The sequence below is a fragment of the Haliotis asinina genome, chromosome 12, assembly GCF_037392515.1.
Source record: "Haliotis asinina isolate JCU_RB_2024 chromosome 12, JCU_Hal_asi_v2, whole genome shotgun sequence".
In the NCBI taxonomy this organism is placed as follows: domain Eukaryota; kingdom Metazoa; phylum Mollusca; class Gastropoda; order Lepetellida; family Haliotidae; genus Haliotis; species Haliotis asinina.
The window spans coordinates 57,440,083-57,464,782 of NC_090291.1; the positions used below are offsets into that span (position 1 = coordinate 57,440,083).

General features: G+C 44.3%; 1 protein-coding gene across 1 annotated transcript; it reads left to right on the forward strand.

Annotated features, from left to right (window-relative positions):
* Window positions 1-17,543: 17,543 nt before the first annotated feature.
* Window positions 17,544-23,842, forward strand: LOC137258422 (ileal sodium/bile acid cotransporter-like). The gene is made up of 3 exons (XM_067796099.1): window positions 17,544-18,360; window positions 18,791-18,962; window positions 19,706-23,842. The coding sequence occupies exons 1-3, from the start codon at window positions 17,764-17,766 to the stop codon at window positions 20,386-20,388; spliced, it is 1,452 nt and encodes a 483-aa protein (XP_067652200.1). The 5' UTR covers window positions 17,544-17,763; the 3' UTR covers window positions 20,389-23,842.
* Window positions 23,843-24,700: the final 858 nt, after the last annotated feature.

Genomic DNA, 24,700 nt, shown 5'->3' on the forward strand with positions numbered 1-24,700 from the left:
TCCACCTATCTAGTTCTCACGACATTGGTGTGATGAGATGCCACACCTCCACCTATCTAGTTCTCATGACATCGGTGTGATGAGATGCCACACCTCCACCTATGTAGATCTCATGACATCGGTGTGGTGAGATGCCACACCTCTACCTATGTAGATCTTATGACATCGGTGTGATGAGATGCCACATATCAACCTATCTAGTTCTCATGACATCGGTGTGATGATATGCCACACCTCCACCTATGTAGATCTCACGACATTGGTGTGATGAGATGCCACACCTCCACCTATGTAGATCTCATGACATCGGTGTGGTGAGATGCCACATATCCACCTATCTAGTTCTCATGAAATCGGTGTGATGAGATGCCACACCTCCACCTATGTAGATCTCATGACATCGGTGTGATGAGATGCCACACCTCCACCTATGTAGATCTCATGACATCGGTGTGATGAGATGCCACACCTCCACCTATGTAGATCTCATGACATCGGTGTGGTGAGATGCCACACCTCCACCTATGTAGATCTCATGACATCGGTGTGATGAGATGCCACATGTCCACCTATCTAGTTCTCATGACATTGGTGTGATGAGATGCCACACCTCCACCTATGTAGATCTCATGACATCGGTGTGGTGAGATGCCACACCTCCACCTATGCAGATCTCTTGACATCGGTGTGATGAGATGCCACACCTCCACCTATGTAGGTCTCATGACATCGGTGTGGTGAGGTGCCACACCTCCACCTATGTAGATCTCATGACATCGGTGTGATGAGATACCACACCTCCACCTATCTAGTTCTCATGAAATCGGTGTGATGAGATGCCACACCTCCACCTATGTAGATCTCATGACATCGATGTGATGAGATGCCACACCTCCACCTATGTAGATCTCATGACATCGGTTTGGTGAGATGCCACACCTCCACCTATGTAGATCTCATGACATTGGTGTGGTGAGATGCCACACCTCCACCTATGTAGATCTCATGACATCGGTGTGATGAGATACCACACCTCCACCTATCTAGTTCTCATGAAATCGGTGTGATGAGATGCCACACCTCCACCTATGTAGATCTCATGACATCGATGTGATGAGATGCCACACCTCCACCTATGTAGATCTCATGACATCGGTTTGGTGAGATGCCACACCTCCACCTATGTAGATCTCATGACATTGGTGTGGTGAGATGCCACACCTCCACCTATGTAGATCTCATGACATCGGTGTGATGAGATGCCACACCTCCACCTATGCAGATCTCATGACATCGGTGTGATGAGATGCCACACCTCCACCTATGTAGATCTCATGACATCGGTGTGATGAGATGCCACACCTCCACCTATGTAGATCTCATGACATTGGTGTGATGAGATGCCACATATCCACATATTTAGTTCTCATGAAATCGGTGTGATGAGATGCCACACCTGCACCTATGTAGATCTCATGACATCGGTGTGATGAGATGCCACACCTGCACCTATCTAGTTCTCACGACATTGGTGTGATGAGATGCCACACCTCCACCTATGCAGATCTCATGACATCGGTGTGATGAGATGCCACACCTCCACCTATCTAGTTCTCACGACATTGGTGTGATGAGATGCCACACCTCCACCAATCTAGTTCTCATGACATCGGTGTGATGAGATACCACACCTCCACCTATGTAGATCTCATGACATCGGTGTGGTGAGATGCCACACCTCTACCTATGTAGATCTTATGACATCGGTGTGATGAGTTGCCACATATCCACCAGTCTAGTTCTCATGACATCGGTGTGATGAGATGCCACACCTCCACCTATGTAGATCTCACGACATTGGTGTGATGAGATGCCACACCTCCACCTATGTAGATCTCATGACATCGGTGTGGTGAGATGCCACATATCCACCTATCTAGTTCTCATGAAATCGGTGTGATGAGATGCCACACCTCCACCTATGTAGATCTCATGACATCGTTGTGATGAGATGCCACATCTCCACCTATGTAGATCTCATGACATCGGTGTGGTGACATGCCACACCTCCACCTATGTAGATCTCATGACATCGGTGTGGTGAGATGCCACACCTCCACCTATGTAGATCTCATGACATCGGTGTGATGAGATGCCACATATCCACCTATCTAGTTCTCATGAAATCGGTGTGATGAGATGCCACACCTCCACCTATGTAGATCTCATGACATCGGTGTGGTGAGATGCCACACCTCCACCTATGTAGATCTCATGAAATCGGTGTGGTGAGATGCCACACCTCCACCTATGTAGATCTCATGACATCGGTGTGGTGAGATGCCACACCTCTACCTATGTAGATCTCATGACATCGGTGTGGTGAGATGCCACACCTGTACCTATGTAGATCTCATGACATCGGTGTGATGAGATGCCACACCTCTACCTATGTAGATCTCATGACATCGGTGTGATGAGATGCCACACCTCCACCTATGTAGATCTCATGACATCGGTGTGGTGAGATGCCACACCTCCAATTATGTAGATCTCATGACATCGGTGTGATGAGATGCCACACCTCCACCTATGTAGATCTCATGACATCGGTGTGGTGAGATGCCACAATTCCACCTATGTAGATCTCATGACATCGGTGTGATGAGATGCCACACCTCCACCTATGTAGATCTCATGACATCGGTGTCGTGAGGTGCCACACCTCCACCTATGTAGATCTCATGACATCGGTGTGATGAGATACCACACCTCTACCTATCTAGTTCTCATGAAATCGGTGTGATGAGATGCCACACCTCCACCTATGTAGATCTCATGACATCGATGTGATGAGATGCCACACCTCCACCTATGGAGATCTCATGACATCGGTGTGGTGAGATGCCACACCTCCACCTATGTAGATCTCATGACATCGGTGTGATGAGATGCCACACCTCCACCTATCTAGTTCTCATGAAATCGGTGTGATGAGATGCCACACCTCCACCTATGTAGATCTCATGACATCGATGTGATGAGATGCCACACCTCCACCTATGTAGATCTCATGACATCGGCGTGGTGTGATGCCACACCTCCACCTATGTAGATCTCATGACATCGGTGTGGTGAGATGCCACACCTCCACCTATGTAGATCTCATGACATCGGTGTGATGAGATGCCACACCTCCACCTATGTAGATCTCATGACATCGGTGTGGTGAGATGCCACACCTCCACCTATGTAGATCTCATGACATCGGTGTGATGAGATGCCACACCTCCACCTATCTAGTTCTCATGACATCGGTGTGATGAGATGCCACACCTCCACGTATGTAGATCTCATGACATCGGTGTGATGAGATGCCACATATCCACCAGTCTAGTTCTCATGACATCGGTGTGATGAGATGCCACACCTCCACCTATGTAGATCTCATGACATCGGTGTGATGAGATGCCACACCTCCACCTATCTAGTTCTCATGATACTGGTGTGGTGAGATGCCACACCTCCACCTATGTAGATCTCATGACATCGGTGTGATGAGATGCCACACCTCCACCTATGTAGATCTCATGACATCGGTGTGGTGAGATGCCACACCTCCACCTATGTAGATCTCATGACATCGGTGTGATGAGATGCCACACCTCCACCTATGTAGATCTCATGACATCGGTGTGATGAGATACCACACCTCTACCTATCTAGTTCTCATGAAATCGGTGTGATGAGATGCCACACCTCCACCTATGTAGATCTCATGACATCGATTTGATGAGATGCCACACCTCCACCTATGGAGATCTCATGACATCGGTGTGGTGAGATGCCACACCTCCACCTATGTAGATCTCATGACATCGGTGTGATGAGATGCCACACCTCCACCTATCTAGTTCTCATGAAATCGGTGTGATGAGATGCCACACCTCCACCTATGTAGATCTCATGACATCGATGTGATGAGATGCCACACCTCCACCTATGTAGATCTCATGACATCGGCGTGGTGTGATGCCACACCTCCACCTATGTAGATCTCATGACATCGGTGTGGTGAGATGCCACACCTCCACCTATGTAGATCTCATGACATCGGTGTGATGAGATGCCACACCTCCACCTATGTAGATCTCATGACATCGGTGTGGTGAGATGCCACACCTCCACCTATGTAGATCTCATGACATCGGTGTGATGAGATGCCACACCTCCACCTATCTAGTTCTCATGACATCGGTGTGATGAAATGCCACACCTCCACCTATGTAGATCTCAAAAAATCGGTGTGATGAGATGCCACATATCCACCAGTCTAGTTCTCATGACATCGGTGTGATGAGATGCCACACCTCCACCTATGTAGATCTCATGACATCGGTGTGATGAGATGCCACACCTCCACCTATCTAGTTCTCATGATACTGGTGTGGTGAGATGCCACACCTCCACCTATGTAGATCTCATGACATCGGTGTGATGAGATGCCACACCTCCACCTATGTAGATCTCATGACATCGGTGTGGTGAGATGCCACACCTCCACCTATGTAGATCTCATGACATCGGTGTGATGAGATGCCACACCTCCACCTATGGAGATCTCATGACATCGGTGTGATGAGATGCCACACCTCCACCTATGTAGATCTCATGACATCGGTGTGATGAGATGCCACACCTCCACCTATGTAGATCTCATGACATCGGTGTGATGAGATGCCACACCTCCACCTATCTAGTTCTCATGAAATCGGTGTGATGAGATGCCACACCTCCACCTATGTAGATCTCATGACATCGGTGTGATGAGATGCCACACCTCCACCTATGTAGATCTCATGACATCGGTGTGGTGAGATGCCACACCTCCAATTATGTAGATCTCATGACATCGGTGTGATGAGATGCCACACCTCCACCTATGTAGATCTCATGACATCGGTGTGGTGAGATGCCACAATTCCACCTATGTAGATCTCATGACATCGGTGTGATGAGATGCCACACCTCCACCTATGTAGATCTCATGACATCGGTGTCGTGAGGTGCCACACCTCCACCTATGTAGATCTCATGACATCGGTGTGATGAGATACCACACCTCTACCTATCTAGTTCTCATGAAATCGGTGTGATGAGATGCCACACCTCCACCTATGTAGATCTCATGACATCGATGTGATGAGATGCCACACCTCCACCTATGGAGATCTCATGACATCGGTGTGGTGAGATGCCACACCTCCACCTATGTAGATCTCATGACATCGGGGTGGTGAGATGCCACACCTCCACCTATGTAGATCTCATGACATCGGTGTGATGAGATGCCACACCTCCACCTATCTAGTTCTCATGAAATCGGTGTGATGAGATGCCACACCTCCACCTATGTAGATCTCATGACATCGGCGTGGTGTGATGCCACACCTCCACCTATGTAGATCTCATGACATCGGTGTGGTGAGATGCCACACCTCCACCTATGTAGATCTCATGACATCGGTGTGATGAGATGCCACACCTCCACCTATGTAGATCTCATGACATCGGTGTGGTGAGATGCCACACCTCCACCTATGTAGATCTCATGACATCGGTGTGATGAGATGCCACACCTCCACCTATCTAGTTCTCATGACATCGGTGTGATGAGATGCCACACCTCCACCTATGTAGATCTCATGACATCGGTGTGATGAGATGCCACATTTCCACCAGTCTAGTTCTCATGACATCGGTGTGATGAGATCCCACACCTCCACCTATGTAGATCTCATGACATCGGTGTGATGAGATGCCACACCTCCACCTATCTAGTTCTCATGATACTGGTGTGGTGAGATGCCACACCTCCACCTATGTAGATCTCATGACATCGGTGTGATGAGATGCCACACCTCCACCTATGTAGATCTCATGACATCGGTGTGGTGAGATGCCACACCTCCACCTATGTAGATCTCATGACATCGGTGTGATGAGATGCCACACCTCCACCTATGGAGATCTCATGACATCGGTGTGGTGAGATGCCACACCTCCACCTATGTAGATCTCATGACATCGGTGTGATGAGATGCCACACCTCCACCTATGTAGATCTCATGACATTGGTGTGATGAGATGCCACACCTTTACCTATCTAGTTCTCATGAAATCGGTGTGATGAGATGCCACACCTCCACCTATGTAGATCTCATGACATCGATGTGATGAGATGCCACACCTCCACCTATGTAGATCTCATGACATCGGCGTGGTGTGATGCCACACCTCCACCTATGTAGATCTCATGACATCGGTGTGGTGAGATGCCACACCTCCACCTATGTAGATCTCATGACATCGGTGTGATGAGATGCCACACCTCCACCTATGTAGATCTCATGACATCGGTGTGGTGAGATGCCACACCTCCACCTATGTAGATCTCATGACATCGGTGTGATGAGATGCCACACTTCCACCTATCTAGTTCTCATGACATCGGTGTGATGAGATGCCACACCTCCACCTATGTAGATCTCATGACATCGGTGTGATGAGATGCCACATATCCACCAGTCTAGTTCTCATGACATCGGTGTGATGAGATGCCACACCTCCACCTATGTAGATCTCATGACATCGGTGTGATGAGATGCCACACCTCCACCTATCTAGTTCTCATAATACTGGTGTGATGAGATGCTACACCTCCACCTATGTAGATCTCATGACATCGATGTGATGAGATGCCACACCTCCACCTATCAAGGTTCTCACGACATCGGTGTGATGAGATGCCACATATCCACCTATCTAGTTCTCACGACATTGGTGTGATGAGATGCCACACCTCCACCTATGCAGATCTCATGACATCGGTGTGATGAGATGCCACACCTCCACCTATGCAGATCTCATGACATCGGTGTGATGAGATGCCACACCTCCACCTATGTAGATCTCATGACATCGGTGTGGTGAGTTGCCACACCTCCACCTATGTAGATCTCATGACATCGGTGTGATGAGATGCCACACCTCCACCTATCTAGTTCTCATGACATCGGTGTGATGAGATGCCATACCTCCACCTATGTAGATTTCATGACATCGGTGTGATGAGATGCCACACCTCCACCTATGTAGATCTCATGACATTGTTGTGATGAGATGCCACATATCCACCTATCTAGTTCTCATGACATCGGTGTGATGAGATGCCACACCTCCACCTATGTAGATCTCATGACATCGGTGTGATGAGATGCCACATATCCACCAATCTAGTTCTCATGACATCGGTGTGATGAGATGCCACACCTCCACCTATGTAGATCTCATGACATCGGTGTGATGAGATGCCACACCTCCACCTATCTAGTTCTCACGACATTGGTGTGATGAGATGCCACACCTCCACCTATCTAGTTCTCATGACATCGGTGTGATGAGATGCCACACCTCCACCTATGTAGATCTCATGACATCGGTGTGGTGAGATGCCACACCTCTACCTATGTAGATCTTATGACATCGGTGTGATGAGATGCCACACATCAACCTATCTAGTTCTCATGACATCGGTGTGATGAGATGCCACACCTCCACCTATGTAGATCTCACGACATTGGTGTGATGAGATGCCACACCTCCACCTATGTAGATCTCATGACATCGGTGTGGTGAGATGCCACATATCCACCTATCTAGTTCTCATGAAATCGGTGTGATGAGATGCCACACCTCCACCTATGTAGATCTCATGACATCGGTGTGATGAGATGCCACACCTCCACCTATGTAGATCTCATGACATCGGTGTGATGAGATGCCACACCTCCACCTATGTAGATCTCATGACATCGGTGTGGTGAGATGCCACACCTCCACCTATGTAGATCTCATGACATCGGTGTGATGAGATGCCACATGTCCACCTATCTAGTTCTCATGACATCGGTGTGATGAGATGCCACACCTCCACCTATGTAGATCTCGTGACATCGGTGTGATGAGATGCCACACCTCCACCTATGCAGATCTCATGACATCGGTGTGATGAGATGCCACACCTCCACCTATGTAGATCTCATGACATCGGTGTGGTGAGGTGCCACACCTCCACCTATGTAGATCTCATGACATCGGTGTGATGAGATACCACACCTCCACCTATCTAGTTCTCATGAAATCGGTGTGATGAGATGCCACACCTCCACCTATGTAGATCTCATGACATCGATGTGATGAGATGCCACACCTCCACCTATGTAGATCTCATGACATCGGTTTGGTGAGATGCCACACCTCCACCTATGTAGATCTCATGACATTGGTGTGGTGAGATGCCACACCTCCACCTATGTAGATCTCATGACATCGGTGTGATGAGATACCACACCTCCACCTATCTAGTTCTCATGAAATCGGTGTGATGAGATGCCACACCTCCACCTATGTAGATCTCATGACATCGATGTGATGAGATGCCACACCTCCACCTATGTAGATCTCATGACATCGGTGTGGTGAGATGCCACACCTCCACCTATGTAGATCTCATGACATCGGTGTGGTGAGATGCCACACCTCCACCTATGTAGATCTCATGACATCGGTGTGATGAGATGCCACACCTCCACCTATGTAGATCTCATGACATCGGTGTGGTGAGATGCCACACCTCCACTTATGTAGATCTCATGACATCGGTGTGATGAGATGCCACATATCCACCTATCTAGTTGTCATGACATCGGTGTGATGAGATGCCACACCTCCACCTATGTAGATCTCATGACATCGGTGTGATGAGATGCCACATATCCACCAGTCTAGTTCTCATGACATCGGTGTGATGAGATGCCACACCTCCACCTATGTAGATCTCATGACATCGGTGTGATGAGATGCCACACCTCCACCTATCTAGTTCTCATGATATTGGTGTGATGAGATGCCACACCTCCACCTATGTAGATCTCATGACATTGATGTGATGAGATGCCACACCTCCACCTATCAAGGTTCTCACGACATCGGTGTGATGAGATGCCACATATCCACCTATCTAGTTCTCACGACATTGGTGTGATGAGATGCCACACCTCCACCTATGCAGATCTCATGACATCGGTGTGATGAGATGCCACACCTCCACCTATGCAGATCTCATGACATCGGTGTGATGAGATGCCACACCTCCACCTATGTAGATCTCATGACATCGGTGTGGTGAGATGCCACATATCCACCTATGTAGATCTCATGACATCGGTGTGATGAGATGCCACATATCCACCTATCTAGTTCTCATGACATTGGTGTGATGAGATGCCACACCTCCACCTATGCAGATCTCATGAAATCGGTGTGATGAGATGCCACACCTCCACCTATGTAGATCTCATGACATCGGTGTGATGACATGCCACACCTCCACCTATCTAGTTCTCACGATATCGGTGTGATGAGATGCCACACCTCCACCTATCTAGTTCTCATGACATTGGTGTGATGAGATGCCACACCTCCACCTATGCAGATCTCATGACATCGGTGTGATGAGATGCCACACCTCTACCTATGTAGATCTCATGACATCGGTGTGATGAGATGCCACATCTCCACCTATGTAGATCTCATGACATCGGTGTGGTGAGATGCCACACCTCTAGCTATCTAGTTCTCATGACATCGGTGTGATGAGATGCCACACCTCCACATATGTAGTTCTCATGACATCGGTGTGATGAGATGCCACATATCCACGTATGTAGATCTCATGACATCGGTGTGATGAGATGCCACATATCCACCTATCTAGTTCTCATGACATTGGTGTGATGAGATGCCACACCTCCACCTATGCAGATCTCATGAAATCGGTGTGATGAGATGCCACACCTCCACCTATGTAGATCTCATGACATCGGTGTGATGACATGCCACACCTCCACCTATCTAGTTCTCACGATATCGGTGTGATGAGATGCCACACCTCCACCTATCTAGTTCTCATGACATTGGTGTGATGAGATGCCACACCTCCACCTATGCAGATCTCATGACATCGGTGTGATGAGATGCCACACCTCCACCTATGTAGATCTCATGACATCGGTGTGATGAGATGCCACACCTCCACCTATCTAGTTCTCATGACATCGGTGTGATGAGATGCCACATCTCCACCTATGTAGATCTCATGACATCGGTGTGGTGAGATGCCACACCTCTACCTATCTAGTTCTCATGACATCGGTGTGATGAGATGCCACACTTCCACATATGTAGTTCTCATGACATCGGTGTGATGAGATGCCACATATCCACGTATGTAGATCTCATGACATCGGTGTGATGAGATGCCACATATCCACCTATCTAGTTCTCATGACATCGGTGTGATGAGATGCCACACCTCCATCTATCTAGTTCTCACGACATCGGTGTGATGAGATGCCACACCTCCACCTATGTAGATCTCATGACATCGGTGTGATGAGATGCCACACCTCCACCTATGTAGATCTCATGACATCGGTGTGGTGAGATGCCACACCTCCACCTATGTAGATCTCATGACATTGGTGTGATGAGATGCCACACCTCCACCTATCTAGTTCTCATGACATTGGTGTGATGAGATGCCACACCTCCACCTATGTGGATGTCACGACATTGGTGTGATGAGATGCCACACCTCCACTTATGTAGATCTCATGACATCGGTGTGGTGAGATGCCACACCTCCACTTATGTAGATCTCATGACATCGGTGTGGTGAGATGCCACACCTCCACCTATGTAGATCTCATGACATCGGTGTGGTGAGATGCCACACCTCCACCTATGTACATCTCATGACATCGGTGTGGTGAGATGCCACACCTCTACCTATGTAGATCTCATGACATCGGTGTGATGAGATGCCACATATCCACCTATCTAGTTCTCATGACATCGGTGTGATGAGATGCCACACCTCCACCTATGTAGATATCAGGACATTGGTGTGATGAGATGTCACACCTCCACCTATGTAGATCTCATGACATCGGTGTGGTGAGCTGCCACATATCCACCTATCTAGTTCTTATGAAATCGGTGTGATGAGATGCCACACCTCCACCTATGTAGATCTCATGACATCGGTGTGATGAGATGCCACACCTCCACCTATGTAGATCTCAAGACATCGGTGTGGTGAGATGCCACATGTCTACCTATGTAGATCTCATGACATCGGTGTGGTGAGATGCCACACCTCCACTTATGTAGATCTCATGACATCGGTGTGGTGAGATGCCACACCTCCACCTATGTAGATCTCATGACATCGGTGTGATGAGATGCCACATATCCACCTATCTGGTTCTCATGACATCGGTGTGATGAGATGCCACACATCCACCTATCTAGTTCTCATGACATCGGTGTGATGAGATGCCACATATCCACCTATCTAGTTCTCATGACATTGGTGTGATGAGATGCCACACCTCCACCTATGTGGATGTCACGACATTGGTGTGATGAGATGCCACACCTCCACCTATGTAGATCTCATGACATCGGTGTGGTGAGATGCCACACCTCCACCTATGTAGATCTCATGACATCGGTGTGGTGAGCTGCCACATATCCACCTATCTAGTTCTCATGAAATCGGTGTGATGAGATGCCACACCTCCACCTATGTAGATCTCATGACATCGGTGTGATGAGATGCCACACCTCCACCTATGTAGATCTCAAGACATCGGTGTGGTGAGATGCCACACCTCTACCTATGTAGATCTCATGACATCGGTGTGGTGAGATGCCACACCTCCACTTATGTAGATCTCATGACATCGGTGTGATGAGATGCCACATATCCACCTATCTAGTTCTCATGACATCGGTGTGATGAGATGCCACACCTCCACCTATGTAGATCTCAGGACATCGGTGTGATGAGATGTCACACCTCCACCTATGTAGATCTCATGACATCGGTGTGGTGAGATGCCACACCTCTACCTATCTTGTTCTCATGACATCGGTGTGATGAGATGCCACACCTCCACATATGTAGTTCTCATGACATCGGTGTGATGAGATGCCACACCTCCACCTATGTAGATCTCATGACATCGGTGTGATGACATGCCACACCTCCACCTATCTAGTTCTCACGATATCGGTGTGATGAGATGCCACACCTCCACCTATCTAGTTCTCATGACATTGGTGTGATGAGATGCCACACCTCCACCTATGCAGATCTCATGACATCGGTGTGATGAGATGCCACACCTCTACCTATGTAGATCTCATGACATCGGTGTGATGAGATGCCACACCTCCACCTATCTAGTTCTCATGACATCGGTGTGATGAGATGCCACATCTCCACCTATGTAGATCTCATGACATCGGTGTGGTGAGATGCCACACCTCTACCTATCTAGTTCTCATGACATCAGTGTGATGAGATGCCACACCTCCACATATGTAGTTCTCATGACATCGGTGTGATGAGATGCCACATATCCACGTATGTAGATCTCATGACATCGGTGTGATGAGATGCCACATATCCACCTATCTAGTTCTCATGACATCGGTGTGATGAGATGCCACACCTCCATCTATCTAGTTCTCACGACATCGGTGTGATGAGATGCCACACCTCCACCTATGTAGATCTCATGACATCGGTGTGATGAGATGCCACACCTCCACCTATGTAGATCTCATGACATCGGTGTGGTGAGATGCCACACCTCCACCTATGTAGATCTCATGACATCGGTGTGATGAGATGCCACACCTCCACCTATCTAGTTCTCATGAAATCGGTGTGATGAGATGCCACACCTCCACCTATGTGGATGTCACGACATTGGTGTGATGAGATGCCACACCTCCACTTATGTAGATCTCATGACATCGGTGTGGTGAGATGCCACACCTCCACCTATGTAGATCTCATGACATCGGTGTGGTGAGATGCCACACCTCCACCTATGTAGATCTCATGACATCGGTGTGGTGAGATGCCACACCTCCACTTATGTAGATCTCATGACATCGGTGTGATGAGATGCCACATATCCACCTATCTAGTTCTCATGACATCGGTGTGATGAGATGCCACACATCCACCTATCTAGTTCTCATGACATCGGTGTGATGAGATGCCACATATCCACCTATCTAGTTCTCATGACATTGGTGTGATGAGATGCCACACCTCCACCTATGTGGATGTCACGACATTGGTGTGATGAGATGCCACACCTCCACCTATGTAGATCTCATGACATCGGTGTGGTGAGATGCCACACCTCCACCTATGTAGATCTCATGACATCGGTGTGGTGAGCTGCCACATATCCACCTATCTAGTTCTCATGAAATCGGTGTGATGAGATGCCACACCTCCACCTATGTAGATCTCATGACATCGGTGTGATGAGATGCCACACCTCCACCTATGTAGATCTCAAGACATCGGTGTGGTGAGATGCCACACCTCTACCTATGTAGATCTCATGACATCGGTGTGGTGAGATGCCACACCTCCACTTATGTAGATCTCATGACATCGGTGTGATGAGATGCCACATATCCACCTATCTAGTTCTCATGACATCGGTGTGATGAGATGCCACACCTCCACCTATGTAGATCTCAGGACATTGGTGTGATGAGATGTCACACCTCCACCTATGTAGATCTCATGACATCGGTGTGATACAGTATTTTGAAATAAATATGAAATCAATAAAAAAATACAAAAACTATTGTTGTTATAGGAAAGACACAAGCTGTTGCTTAACAATCTGTTTTTCACATCAAATAAACATCAATATATTGGACCAAAAATGTGAGTTTACACTGGTTTACACCTAAGAATATATTAAGACATGTGCATATTTAATACAAATATCCCCTGTGAACTGCTGTTTTTCTTTACCGTAACATACACGTTCTTTACAGTAACAGAATTAAATCTTTACTGTATGTACATCCAGTAAATGCTGTTAATTGTATACACATATGGCAGAGAATAATATTCATGTAATGATTACTCCTACTTAGGGTAAGATATTAGTAAAAACTTGAACATGATAATAACAGTAACAGGTATGTTCTATCCCGTAACAACAGTCTGAGGGGAAAAATATAATTTATCATTTGTTTTTCACATTGTATAAACATAATATATTGAAACAAAAGTGTGACAGGTTCACACCTAATAATATATAAGATACAAGTTTATAAGATACATAGTTCCTCTTAAAACATCTGATTTTTCTTTCCTGTTACAATTTTTAGCGTTACAGGAAAGAATGGTACAGGAAAGAAGAACATAAACGCAAATTACATTATGAGGAAATTAATGCCCCCTCACAAAAATTGGACTTTCATAGTTCAAATGCAATCATGGAAACAAAATTTTGCAATATTTTACAAAAGTGCAAAAGTATTGTTACAGGAAAGATGCTTAATAAATATATGTTCCAAGTCCCGATGAGAACACAGGACGTGCCAAAGAGCACGCAGAAGTTTGGGTATCTTGGCATCAGGGATCATACATTATTTCAAATTTGAGGCTGTCATTACGGGAAAGAACAATAGCTGAGGGACAGCTATAAAACATGTCTTATTTAAACAAATATGGCGTCAAATATCTTTCAATCAGCATGTGTGTGAACAAACAGTTCATACACATGAAATCAGCCCCCGAAAGTTAACTAATTTAGTGAATTAATATCAACAGATATGAAAAACGAACGACACCCTGACTGTGGGGCAGTGAAAACAGATCATTTTAGCCCTTTCAAGGACTGTAATGAAAAATCTAAACACATTTGTCCACAATTAAACATGGATATACAAACATAATGCCTTAATTTCTGTCTTGGTCTGAAAAACTGCAACAAATTTGAAGAAATATTTATGTGATTGAGCAGGGAAAAGAACTCCTGCATTTTTTCAAAACGACTCATATATGTTTTTCATGGCAAAGTTAATTAGGAATAAACAAACTCTCGGAGGAGTAGAAGTATCAATAATTCAAGTCATTAATTACTATTGTTTTATTCTTTCATCTGAGTATTTAATTGTTGTTAATAATAACACTGATTTACAAATCAGAAACCAATATTAATATAACTGTCAACTATGCATTGTGGTACGAGCAAATGTGAGGTAATGTTTCCAAGAGTGAAATTGTTAGGTTACAAGCAATGTCATGCAAAATCCTATAGTCCATCAATCAAATAATATTTTACTACCTGTAGCAAGTAATTTTAATTTTGTAAGTCGGTGAAAACAAACTTAAATAGCATTTATCCTCAGAAAGGGTGCCGAATTTTTTTTAAATCGTGAAGTCACGGGCTAAAGTCCGTTAGAATTAATGAGATTGTGGTTTTTCATCAAGTTTGAAAATCCAAACTACTTTCTACTAATAGTTTAATATGTATTTGAGTCATGACCAAAAGAATGTTTCATGACACACCTTGCAACATAACGACTTATTCAACGGAAGCGAGGTGGGTGTCGAAGTGACAAGACTGTGCGATAAATTTCTTCAGTTGCTAAATTCACTTCGTTTATAAACGTTCACTCACCAGCATGTAGATACTACATGTCAATGTTTATCTTTATATTTGGCCTTATATTCCTAGTTTCTTTATAACCATACTTGTGTGCATTTTGAAACTTACCGAAAAGAAGCGATCTGCTGATGTTTACAGAGAATGTATAAAGGAATGTATTATCTAGACATGTTATAGCTTGTATAAGAGAATCATAATTCGCGTGCGCGCCCTTGTGTATGTTGTCTATATCATTACACTTCACGACCAAAGCAATGATTCTGTTGAATGCTACCACAAGTTAGTAAAAGCAAAATGTAAACATTAAAATTAAAACAATTAATGTTATAGGAGCAATGTCAGGCTATTACCTTGTTCAAGGAATGTATCCATCAATATCCACAAAAACGAATTATATGCCATTCATCTGCAGATTTTCAAGGTGATGTACGTGTCTTTGAACCGTCTAATATATGAAAAAGTGACGTATGTTTTCAGTTGTTTCACATTGGTGTACAGTCTCAATGGTCACCCGAGATAGCACACCTGGCAACTAATTGCATAATGTGCGTCATTCTTTTAAAAACATTTTGTTAGCCAACAATGAGCAATCAATCAATGTATTGGCAGTTCATCCTTTGAAAGAAGGGTGTTGATTTTACACAGACCTATACACGACTGAGTGTATTCAGCACAGATTAGTAAATGTAGATTCATAAACACTAGTTACTGACCAATCCGCATAAAAATTATTAATCAATCAGCGTGTTATCGGTTAATCCTTTGATTGATCCAGACACAAGAAATGCCAAATGGGGGCCTTTGTCGGGTAATCTAAGTGGCGTTAGCACTAATTATACCCGTTATAAATTCATTAACTGAGCTGAGCATCAAGTGAATGATGGCAAATGACGTGTAGGTTTATACCACCTAACGCGGATGACAACCTAGCGACACCAAATCTATGAAACCAAGGGTTGTAACTCGGAAACCAGACAAAGCAGGAAACAAAACTAAATGATAGTGGATTGTGAGAACACATAGCTTATATTTTAACAACAGCTGTCGCGATTTCAGGTTTAACCAAACTTGTAAAGGAAATAACCCCTCCCCCCACTAACCCCCTCCCGAATATAAATGAATTCTGCGTAGGCCCTCATATTACGTCACGAAGACTCGCCGCTCTGATTGGTTGAAATGTCGTTCGCGACTGAGAATTGTGCACTGTTGTCAAAAAGGTCGATTTAAGGTAATTAAAGATCAATGTCAGTGGTTTTAATGAAGGGTTGTCATTTATAACGCTGCCAATGAGTGATTTATGTATTTGCACCCCCTACAGTATATGTGATCTCTAATGACGATGTGTGGTTGTAGCAGCTGGTGTGTGTCACCTGTACAATCTCCCTCCACCCCACCCCCCCCATTGATGTTACCTCTATACCAACAATAGGATGCTACTTCCTCGTTATAACGAGTGTCAGTTCACCCTTATAAGAGAATCGGGGAGACAGATACAGGAGGATTCTGCCGACATGCCAACCGGCGAAGGCGGCCTTAAAAGCACGCACGATGCAGAAGCCTGGATGTCTTTGCAGATTTGGACAGATTCATTTGGCCAGTGTGCTGTGACGAGTGATCAATGTTAATTATCTCAAAATAAAAAGCAAATTAAAAATAAGTAACCTATACATGCGAACATGTCAATGATCTGTAAATAACGACTTTTTCTTAAGACATAATGATATACCAACTATCAAGAGCATTGATATCATCCCACTGTTTATTGATTTATTCACTTAATATAGCGTAGGTAATTGAAACGGTTAATCGGGAAGTCACAGCCCGCGGCAAGAAATAGCTCACAAGCCAGCAGGGATGCGTCGGGTGGGCTGCTATTCTCGTTCGTTTTAGGAGCGTGAGACACAATTTATATCTAACCATAGACTTTGATTTGTCAATAGTATCTGAGCAAACTGCGGTCAACACAATCTGGATCAGAACACGGAAATTCAGAAATATATATGAAAGATCAGGCAACTTGTTGTACAGAGCCACGACGGTTGGTGAGTTCTAGCGGCGAAATGCAATCACACACTTTCTTTGGTTTCCAGTGAAACGTGTATTCATGTCCACCAACTGACCGGGGCCGGAGAGCATGAAGGGTCTGTGTCCATTTCGGTGGTTTCTCATGTTGTTGTGTGGATTTCTTTTACATATACGTCACGGATTTGCTGACACGTTTAATTTTAATGCATTGACTGAAATACCAGTTCTGATCGACGAAAGTGACACAAAGAGTCTAATTTTCAATACGACATTCGACAACAAGAGGCCAACTTCTGCGTTCTTGCGTTTCGTCACCGAGGACCCGAAGATCGCCATCGTGAGCGGGAATGAAGTGTTACCTGTGGCAGAAAATGTTACCATTCAGATACGAGGGATATTTTTAGGGCAAACATATGTAAAAGTTTCATCTAATGGTTCCGCCCTAGCCTCAAGCAATACGTCGTGTCTTCCTAAGGGAGGTAACTCGTCTAACACTTGGTGTGAGGTGGATGAAAAATATGAAATTATTGTCAGTCGTAAAGTGAGGCCGATTGACACTGCGTTTAATGTTGTCATCATTTGCCTTGTTGTTGTGGCAAATATTGCCATGGGGTGTAAAGTGGAAATTCCTGTTGTCAAGGAGACCATGAAGAAACCTGTTGCACCAATCACAGGACTAGCCTCTCAGTTCATCTTGATGCCAGTGGTAAGGTCAAATGGTTTTGTTTCAAACTTAAACATGTTAATGTAGCTGACTCACAAGTTTACATGTGATAGAGATTGGTAAACGAGATGAAAATAAATTAGAAATAAATACTTGAGCTAAGTTTACGTTAGTATTTGATTTCATTTTCAGTGCATTAAAATCAATGTAACAGGGGTGTAGCTACCATTTTTAAAGAAAAGAAAAACCAATTAAAAAATCTGTCTTACACATGATTGTTGCTAGGATGGTTAGTCAAGCCCTCAGGACTATTTAAATACAAAGCTTTGCAACCTATGAGACATACACACGAAAAAGATATGTGCCTGTGTAAGATATAAATCTTGTTCTGCTATGTCAGACCTACCGTCGGTTTGTCATTTAAACCTAAGTCTGCCCCACAAAGACGTTACCATGGTGTTTTGTGTTTCAGATATCGTTCCTGTTTGCATACTTCATTGACTTTCAGCCTTCACTACGTCTAGGGTTCTTTGCCCTTGGTTGCTCACCAGGTGGCTCTGCCAGCAACATATACTCGTACCTCACGGGAGGAGATGTCTCTCTTAGTGTTACCATGACATTCATCAGTACTGTGGCATCTTTAGGTAATTTAAAATGATTACGATGATTACACTTTTTTGATGGACGTTTAATTGTGTTGTCCTTCACATGCCTGTCAGTTGACTCTGTGTTGTTGTGATGATTGTGTCTGAGTTGACTCTGTGTTGTTTTGATGATTGTGTCTGAGTTGACTCTGTGTTGTTGTGATGATTGTGTCTGAGTTGACTGTGTTGTTGTGATGATTGTGTCTGAGTTGACTCTGTGTTGTGATGATTTTGTCTCAGTTGACTCTGTGTTGTTGTGATGATTGTGTCTCAGTTGACTCTGTGTTGTTGTGATGATTGTGTCTCAGTTGACTGTGTGTTGTTGTGATTTTGTCTCAGTTGACTGTGTGTTGTTGTGATGATTGTGTGTCTCAGTTGACTGTGTTGTTGTGATGATTGTGTCTCTGTTGACTCTGTGTTGTGATTTTGTCTCAGTTGACTCTGTGTTGTTGTGATTTTGTCTCAGTTGACTCTGTGTTGTTGTGATGATTGTGTCTCAGTAGACTCTGTGTTGTTGTGATGATTTTGTCTCAGTTGACTGTGTTGTTGTGATGATTGTGTCTCTGTTGACTTTGTGTTGTGATTTTGTCTCAGTTGAATCTGTGTTGTTGTGATGATTTTGTCTCAGTTGACTGTGTTGTTGTGATGATTGTGTCTCTGTTGACTCTGTAGTGATTTTGTCTCAGTTGACTCTGTGTTGTTGTGATTTTGTCTCAGTTGACTCTGTGTTGATTTTGTTTCAGGTCTGATTCCACTCTGGCTGTTTACATTGGGTACGCATGTCCTGGCCAAAGGAACCAACCTGAAAATTCCTTTCACAAACATCTTTGCATCACTGTTGGGCCTGGTCATCCCTATTGGTATTGGTCTCATCATCAAGCACAAGAGACCAGAATGGGCTAAGAAATTGGTGAAGATTATTCGACCAATAACTGTGATCTTTCTTGTGTTTGTTTTCACTGTTGGGTTATATGCCAACTGGTACATATTCCACCTGCTGGAACCACTGGTTCTGTTTGTTGGCTGCCTCCTGCCGTATTGTGGCTTCTTCTTTGGGGGGCTTGTTGCATTCTTTGCTCAGCAATCTAAGAAAAATGTCATTACCATAGCTATCGAAACTGGAATTCAGAATACAGGAATCGCCATTGTTTTACTGAGATTTTCTCTGCCTGCCCCAGCTAATGACATCAGCATTGTAGCTCCTATAGCTGCTGCCATCTTCACACCCATCCCCTTAGTCATTGCCATTCTGTTTATTGAAATCCGGAAAAGATGCCACAAGAAATACCCAGTGGACACCAAGGCCAGTTGTGATGACCATGCTGAGATGATCGGTAACTCACACAATTCCTCCAAGGCCTCATCTCGTGTTCCAGTGTATGAAATTGCCAGTACCAAGGATCATGGAGATGGCTTAGAGGGCTAGGTACAGTAGACCAGGATTGTAACTCCCAGCAGCACATGGTGTCTTCAGATATTCCAGAGCTGCTTCCTTCCCTCGACATGTTCCAGTTACCTGACAGTCCGCTGTACCATGGAGTCTTTGTTAGCCTGTTTCAACATGAACTGAACATCAAAGTTAGCTAAAGATGGAAGCGTCGGAAGACTTTCATCAGTAGCTTTGAACAAGTGACCGTAGAGTCAAGGATTGTACATCAAAGATCATACTATCAAAGGGCACACAATTAGAGATTACTGTCAAAGACTATGCTGTGAGATAAAAGTGCAAAACAGCTCAAGCTTTTGTTAAAAGATGTCCTGCCATACCAGGAGTGCCCCAGAATATCTGTCTCCAGGAGTACTCCACACTATCCCAGATAACCATTTCCACCAGGAGTACTAATGACTACACGTGACAACGTCTTCCACCAGGAGCACTCCAGACTACCCCCGACAACCCTTTCCACCAGTAGCACTCCAGACTACACCTGACAACCCCTTCCACCAGTAGCGACCTGTGAAGGTCCTGATGTAGAATAGGCCTTCAGCGACCCATGCTTGCCATAAGAGGCGACTATGCTTGTCGTAAGAGGCAACTAACGAGATCGGGTGGTCAGACTCGCTGACTTAGTTGACACATGTCATTGGTTCCCAATTGCGCAGATCGATGCTCATGTTGTTGATCACTGGATTCCCTGGTCCAGGCTCTGGTTATTTACAGACCGTCGCCATATAGCTGGAATATTGCCGAGTGCAGCGTAAAACTAAATTCACTCACTTACGCCACCAGTAGCACTCCAGACTACACCTGATATCCCCTTCCACCAGGAGCATTCCAGACTACACCTGATATCCCTTTCCACCAGGAGCACTCCAGACTACACCTGATATCCCTTTCCACCAGGAGCACTCCAGACTACACCTGATATCCCCTTCCACCAGGAGCACTCCAGACTACACCTGATATCCCCTTCCACCAGGAGCACTCCAGAGTACACCTTTATCCCCTTCCATCAGGGGCACTCTAGACTACTGCCACTTTGTTATTGCAGGTACATCAGAAAACATTAATGGCAATGTGTTCACATAGGTTTGTTTTCAGATGTCACATATTTTTTAATATATATTGTTATATATTTCAGAAATATTTTTATGATTGATTGTATGTCTCAGTTTGAATGAAGTGTCTGTAGAAACGTGTGATAGCCAGTTGTTCCTGGTCAACAATGGTCAGTTTAATGGCCAATCTTAATTTTCTTAAACAACAACAGGTTTTTGGGTGTCTGATTTACCATGTTCAAGGAACAAGTTTTACTACCGAGGATTCTAGGTGCTGATATTTTACATCCGCTTTCTGTATCCCATTTATCAAGTAAGGCAAACTGCTTGAGTGTTTTTTGCCAATAAAATTAGATAAATGAAACTTGAGATGTGGTACTGACCAAGCATCTGTGTTTGGATCCAAGGCAGGACCTGCAGGTTGGTACAGTGTACTCAGGACAAGTTCATGGTAATTAGGTTAGGTACAAAGTTTGCTTCACTCTACTCTACATAAGATGTTACAAATTATTAGCTGCCAAATTTGGTTGTGGTGTAAGTCATGGATAAGTTATATTGTTTAATGATGTCTGTGTCAAGTTCGGTGTTTGCATGTACTCAATGTCAGCAGGGTTAGTGAAACTGTGATAGACTTTGATTGTTTGAGAGAGACATTGTCTGATCTAAATGCATCAGTCACCAACAATGTAACACAAGGCCTTAGGATATAGAATGAACTTTTTGGTCATGCTCATGCATATCTATGATTGAAGGATGTTAATTAACTGTTGATCATTTTCTGAATGAGTAGTAGATAGATATGCTGTGGAAGTTGTCAAAACCGGCATCTGTCCAATCCGGCAAGTTGTCAACACCAGCATAAAATCTCAGTCCCGCCTGTGGGTTGTACATTTATTTTCAGCTCTACAGTCCGGCTTGTTTTCTAAAGTGGATTATTTCATCAGTCCTGATGAGTGCCGGTTTAGACAGCTTCCACTGTACTTTGAGTATACATGAGTAATACATCAGACTGTCAGTTACATGTAACCAGTTACTTGACAAAATAGGTCCATGTAGTTTATTATTATTTACCCGACCCAGGTCACCAGCCTCTGACCTGGGCCTGTTCCTCAAAGCGATTGTAGGGATTAGGTGATAGTTGTAACTCTCATACTTTAACACTGACTTGTGACAGTTGCAGCACTACGATGATTTTGAGGAACATATCGATAAATATCTGCTCATGTATCTATTTACCTGTAATAGGGACAAAGTCCTGAATCTCATGTAATATGTTGGTTCTTGAGGTCATACAAGGCAAATGCATTTTCAGGAGAATAGAAGTTCTTGAGTCTTTTTGGAAATGTAACCTTTGAAGTCTTGTGTCACTCAGGCCTTGCTTTGTGAAGTCAAAGTGAAACAATGTTGCCATGTACATAATTTCAGCATAGTTTATATTTTTATGATGTAGAATGTAAGTGCCTTAATCACCATATGCCAATCCTGCATCTGCTTTGTCCAGGATGTATCCCATCAACTATTTTATGCATATGTGTGTCAGAGAGAAGCATGGTTTCGGTGTCTGAGCAAATATTGGTGCATTGTAAACATGAACATTTTCTCCAAATGACTGTGTCTGTTCATGTGAAGTGTTTGTTGTTTCTGTGACTGACGTACTCGGGTTTGCGTCATGTATATCTGAATGGACCAGTTAGTTCTTTGTTCCTGCTTCCAGATGCAACCCAAAGCATGTATATTTTTATTTGGCAATGAATTTTTTTTGAAGGGGGCCAAATAGTGCAATTATTATTGCCATGACATCTGGTCATTTGGAGTCTACCTCATATCCACGTCTAGACATAAAGAACTGGAGTCACAGCCTCCTGTCCAAGTCTTGTCACAAAGTACTGCAGTGCCTACCCCAGTTATTTTCATTTTGGATTTTGTGGAATGTGACTCCAGCCGCCAGGGATGTTTCTAAGGTCCACAATACAGATCAAACACGTACGATTTTAACAAGTAAGTTTGTGGTTACAACTTCTCTCTAAATTATGAATGGATTTATCAGTTAACAGTGTATGCACCTTCCGTAAGGTGAGGCCCAATTTTGAAGACATTCGTGGTGATGTTTGGTAAGTGAGTTTTCAGTTTTGGGTAAGTTTGTGAGGAGTGTTACAGACATGAATGTGTATTGTTGCTTTTCGAATAAACCCAACAGCATGAGTGTTAGTGTGAGGCACGTAGTTCACGGACTGTTACTGATGCACTTTGCTTGTTGTCATAGTTACTCCTTCCTGTAATGCCTCCAGTTGTTTTTGCTGATACTTGTCTCATGAAGTCTAATTCACTTGTGTGGATAGATATGTAAGTATTTATGTGAAAAAATAAAGAATCTATCTGTACATTGTGTGATGTTTTAAAAAAATATATGCATGAATATGGACTACAAATACAGAGGAGGTATGGTCTTGGATGTGAGCTGTATCAGATGTAGGGCAATAGTGTAGGGTGGAATACGCACATATCAAACTGATCAGGACAGGTTGAGTAGTCTAGTGGTTAAAGTGTTAGCTCCTCACACCAAATAAGATGGGTGCAAGATGGGTACAATGTGAAGCCCATTCCTGATGTCCACCCCCACAATGACATTGCTAGAATATTGCTAAAATTGTGTTTTTTGTCAATAGTATAGAACACTGTCAACTGAAAACGTCAGTGTTATGCATGCTAATGCATAGCTAATCAGCACTGGAGAAAAAACAAGCCCAGGAATCCATGGGTCCAACAGGTGTGTCCAGTCAGATCATCATCAGACCAATCAGACCACACTGGTCAGATATCCGACAGTCCCAGAACTGGAACACAATGAGTGAAAAAAAACCCAAAAAAACTCTACAGGTCTGCAACTGGATTAGGAAATGTCCTAGCTATATGTATCATGGGTCTTAGCTATACACAGGATAGGTCTGAACTGTACAGAGGATAAGTCTTAACTATACACAGGATAGGTCTGAACTGTACAGAGGATAGGTCTTAGCTATACGCAGGATAGGTCTGAACTATACAGAGGATACGTCTTAGCCATACACAGGATAGGACTGAACTATACAGAGGACAGGTTAGATATTACACAGGATAGGTCTGAACTCTGCACAGGGTAGGCCTTATCTATACACAGGATAGGTCTGAGCTATACTCAGGATGGGTCTTACATTTACACAGGATAAATCTCACGTATACACAGGATCGGTGTGTGGTTT

Excerpts from the sequence above, each read along its gene's own strand:
- LOC137258422 (XM_067796099.1), top strand. The coding sequence starts at position 17,764 with ATGAAGGGTCTGTGTCCATTTCGGTGGTTTCTCATGTTGTTGTGTGGA. Across the intron at positions 18,361-18,790 it reads AGTTCATCTTGATGCCAGTG|ATATCGTTCCTGTTTGCATA; the intron begins GTAAGGTCAAAT and ends TTTGTGTTTCAG. Across the intron at positions 18,963-19,705 it reads CAGTACTGTGGCATCTTTAG|GTCTGATTCCACTCTGGCTG; the intron begins GTAATTTAAAAT and ends ATTTTGTTTCAG.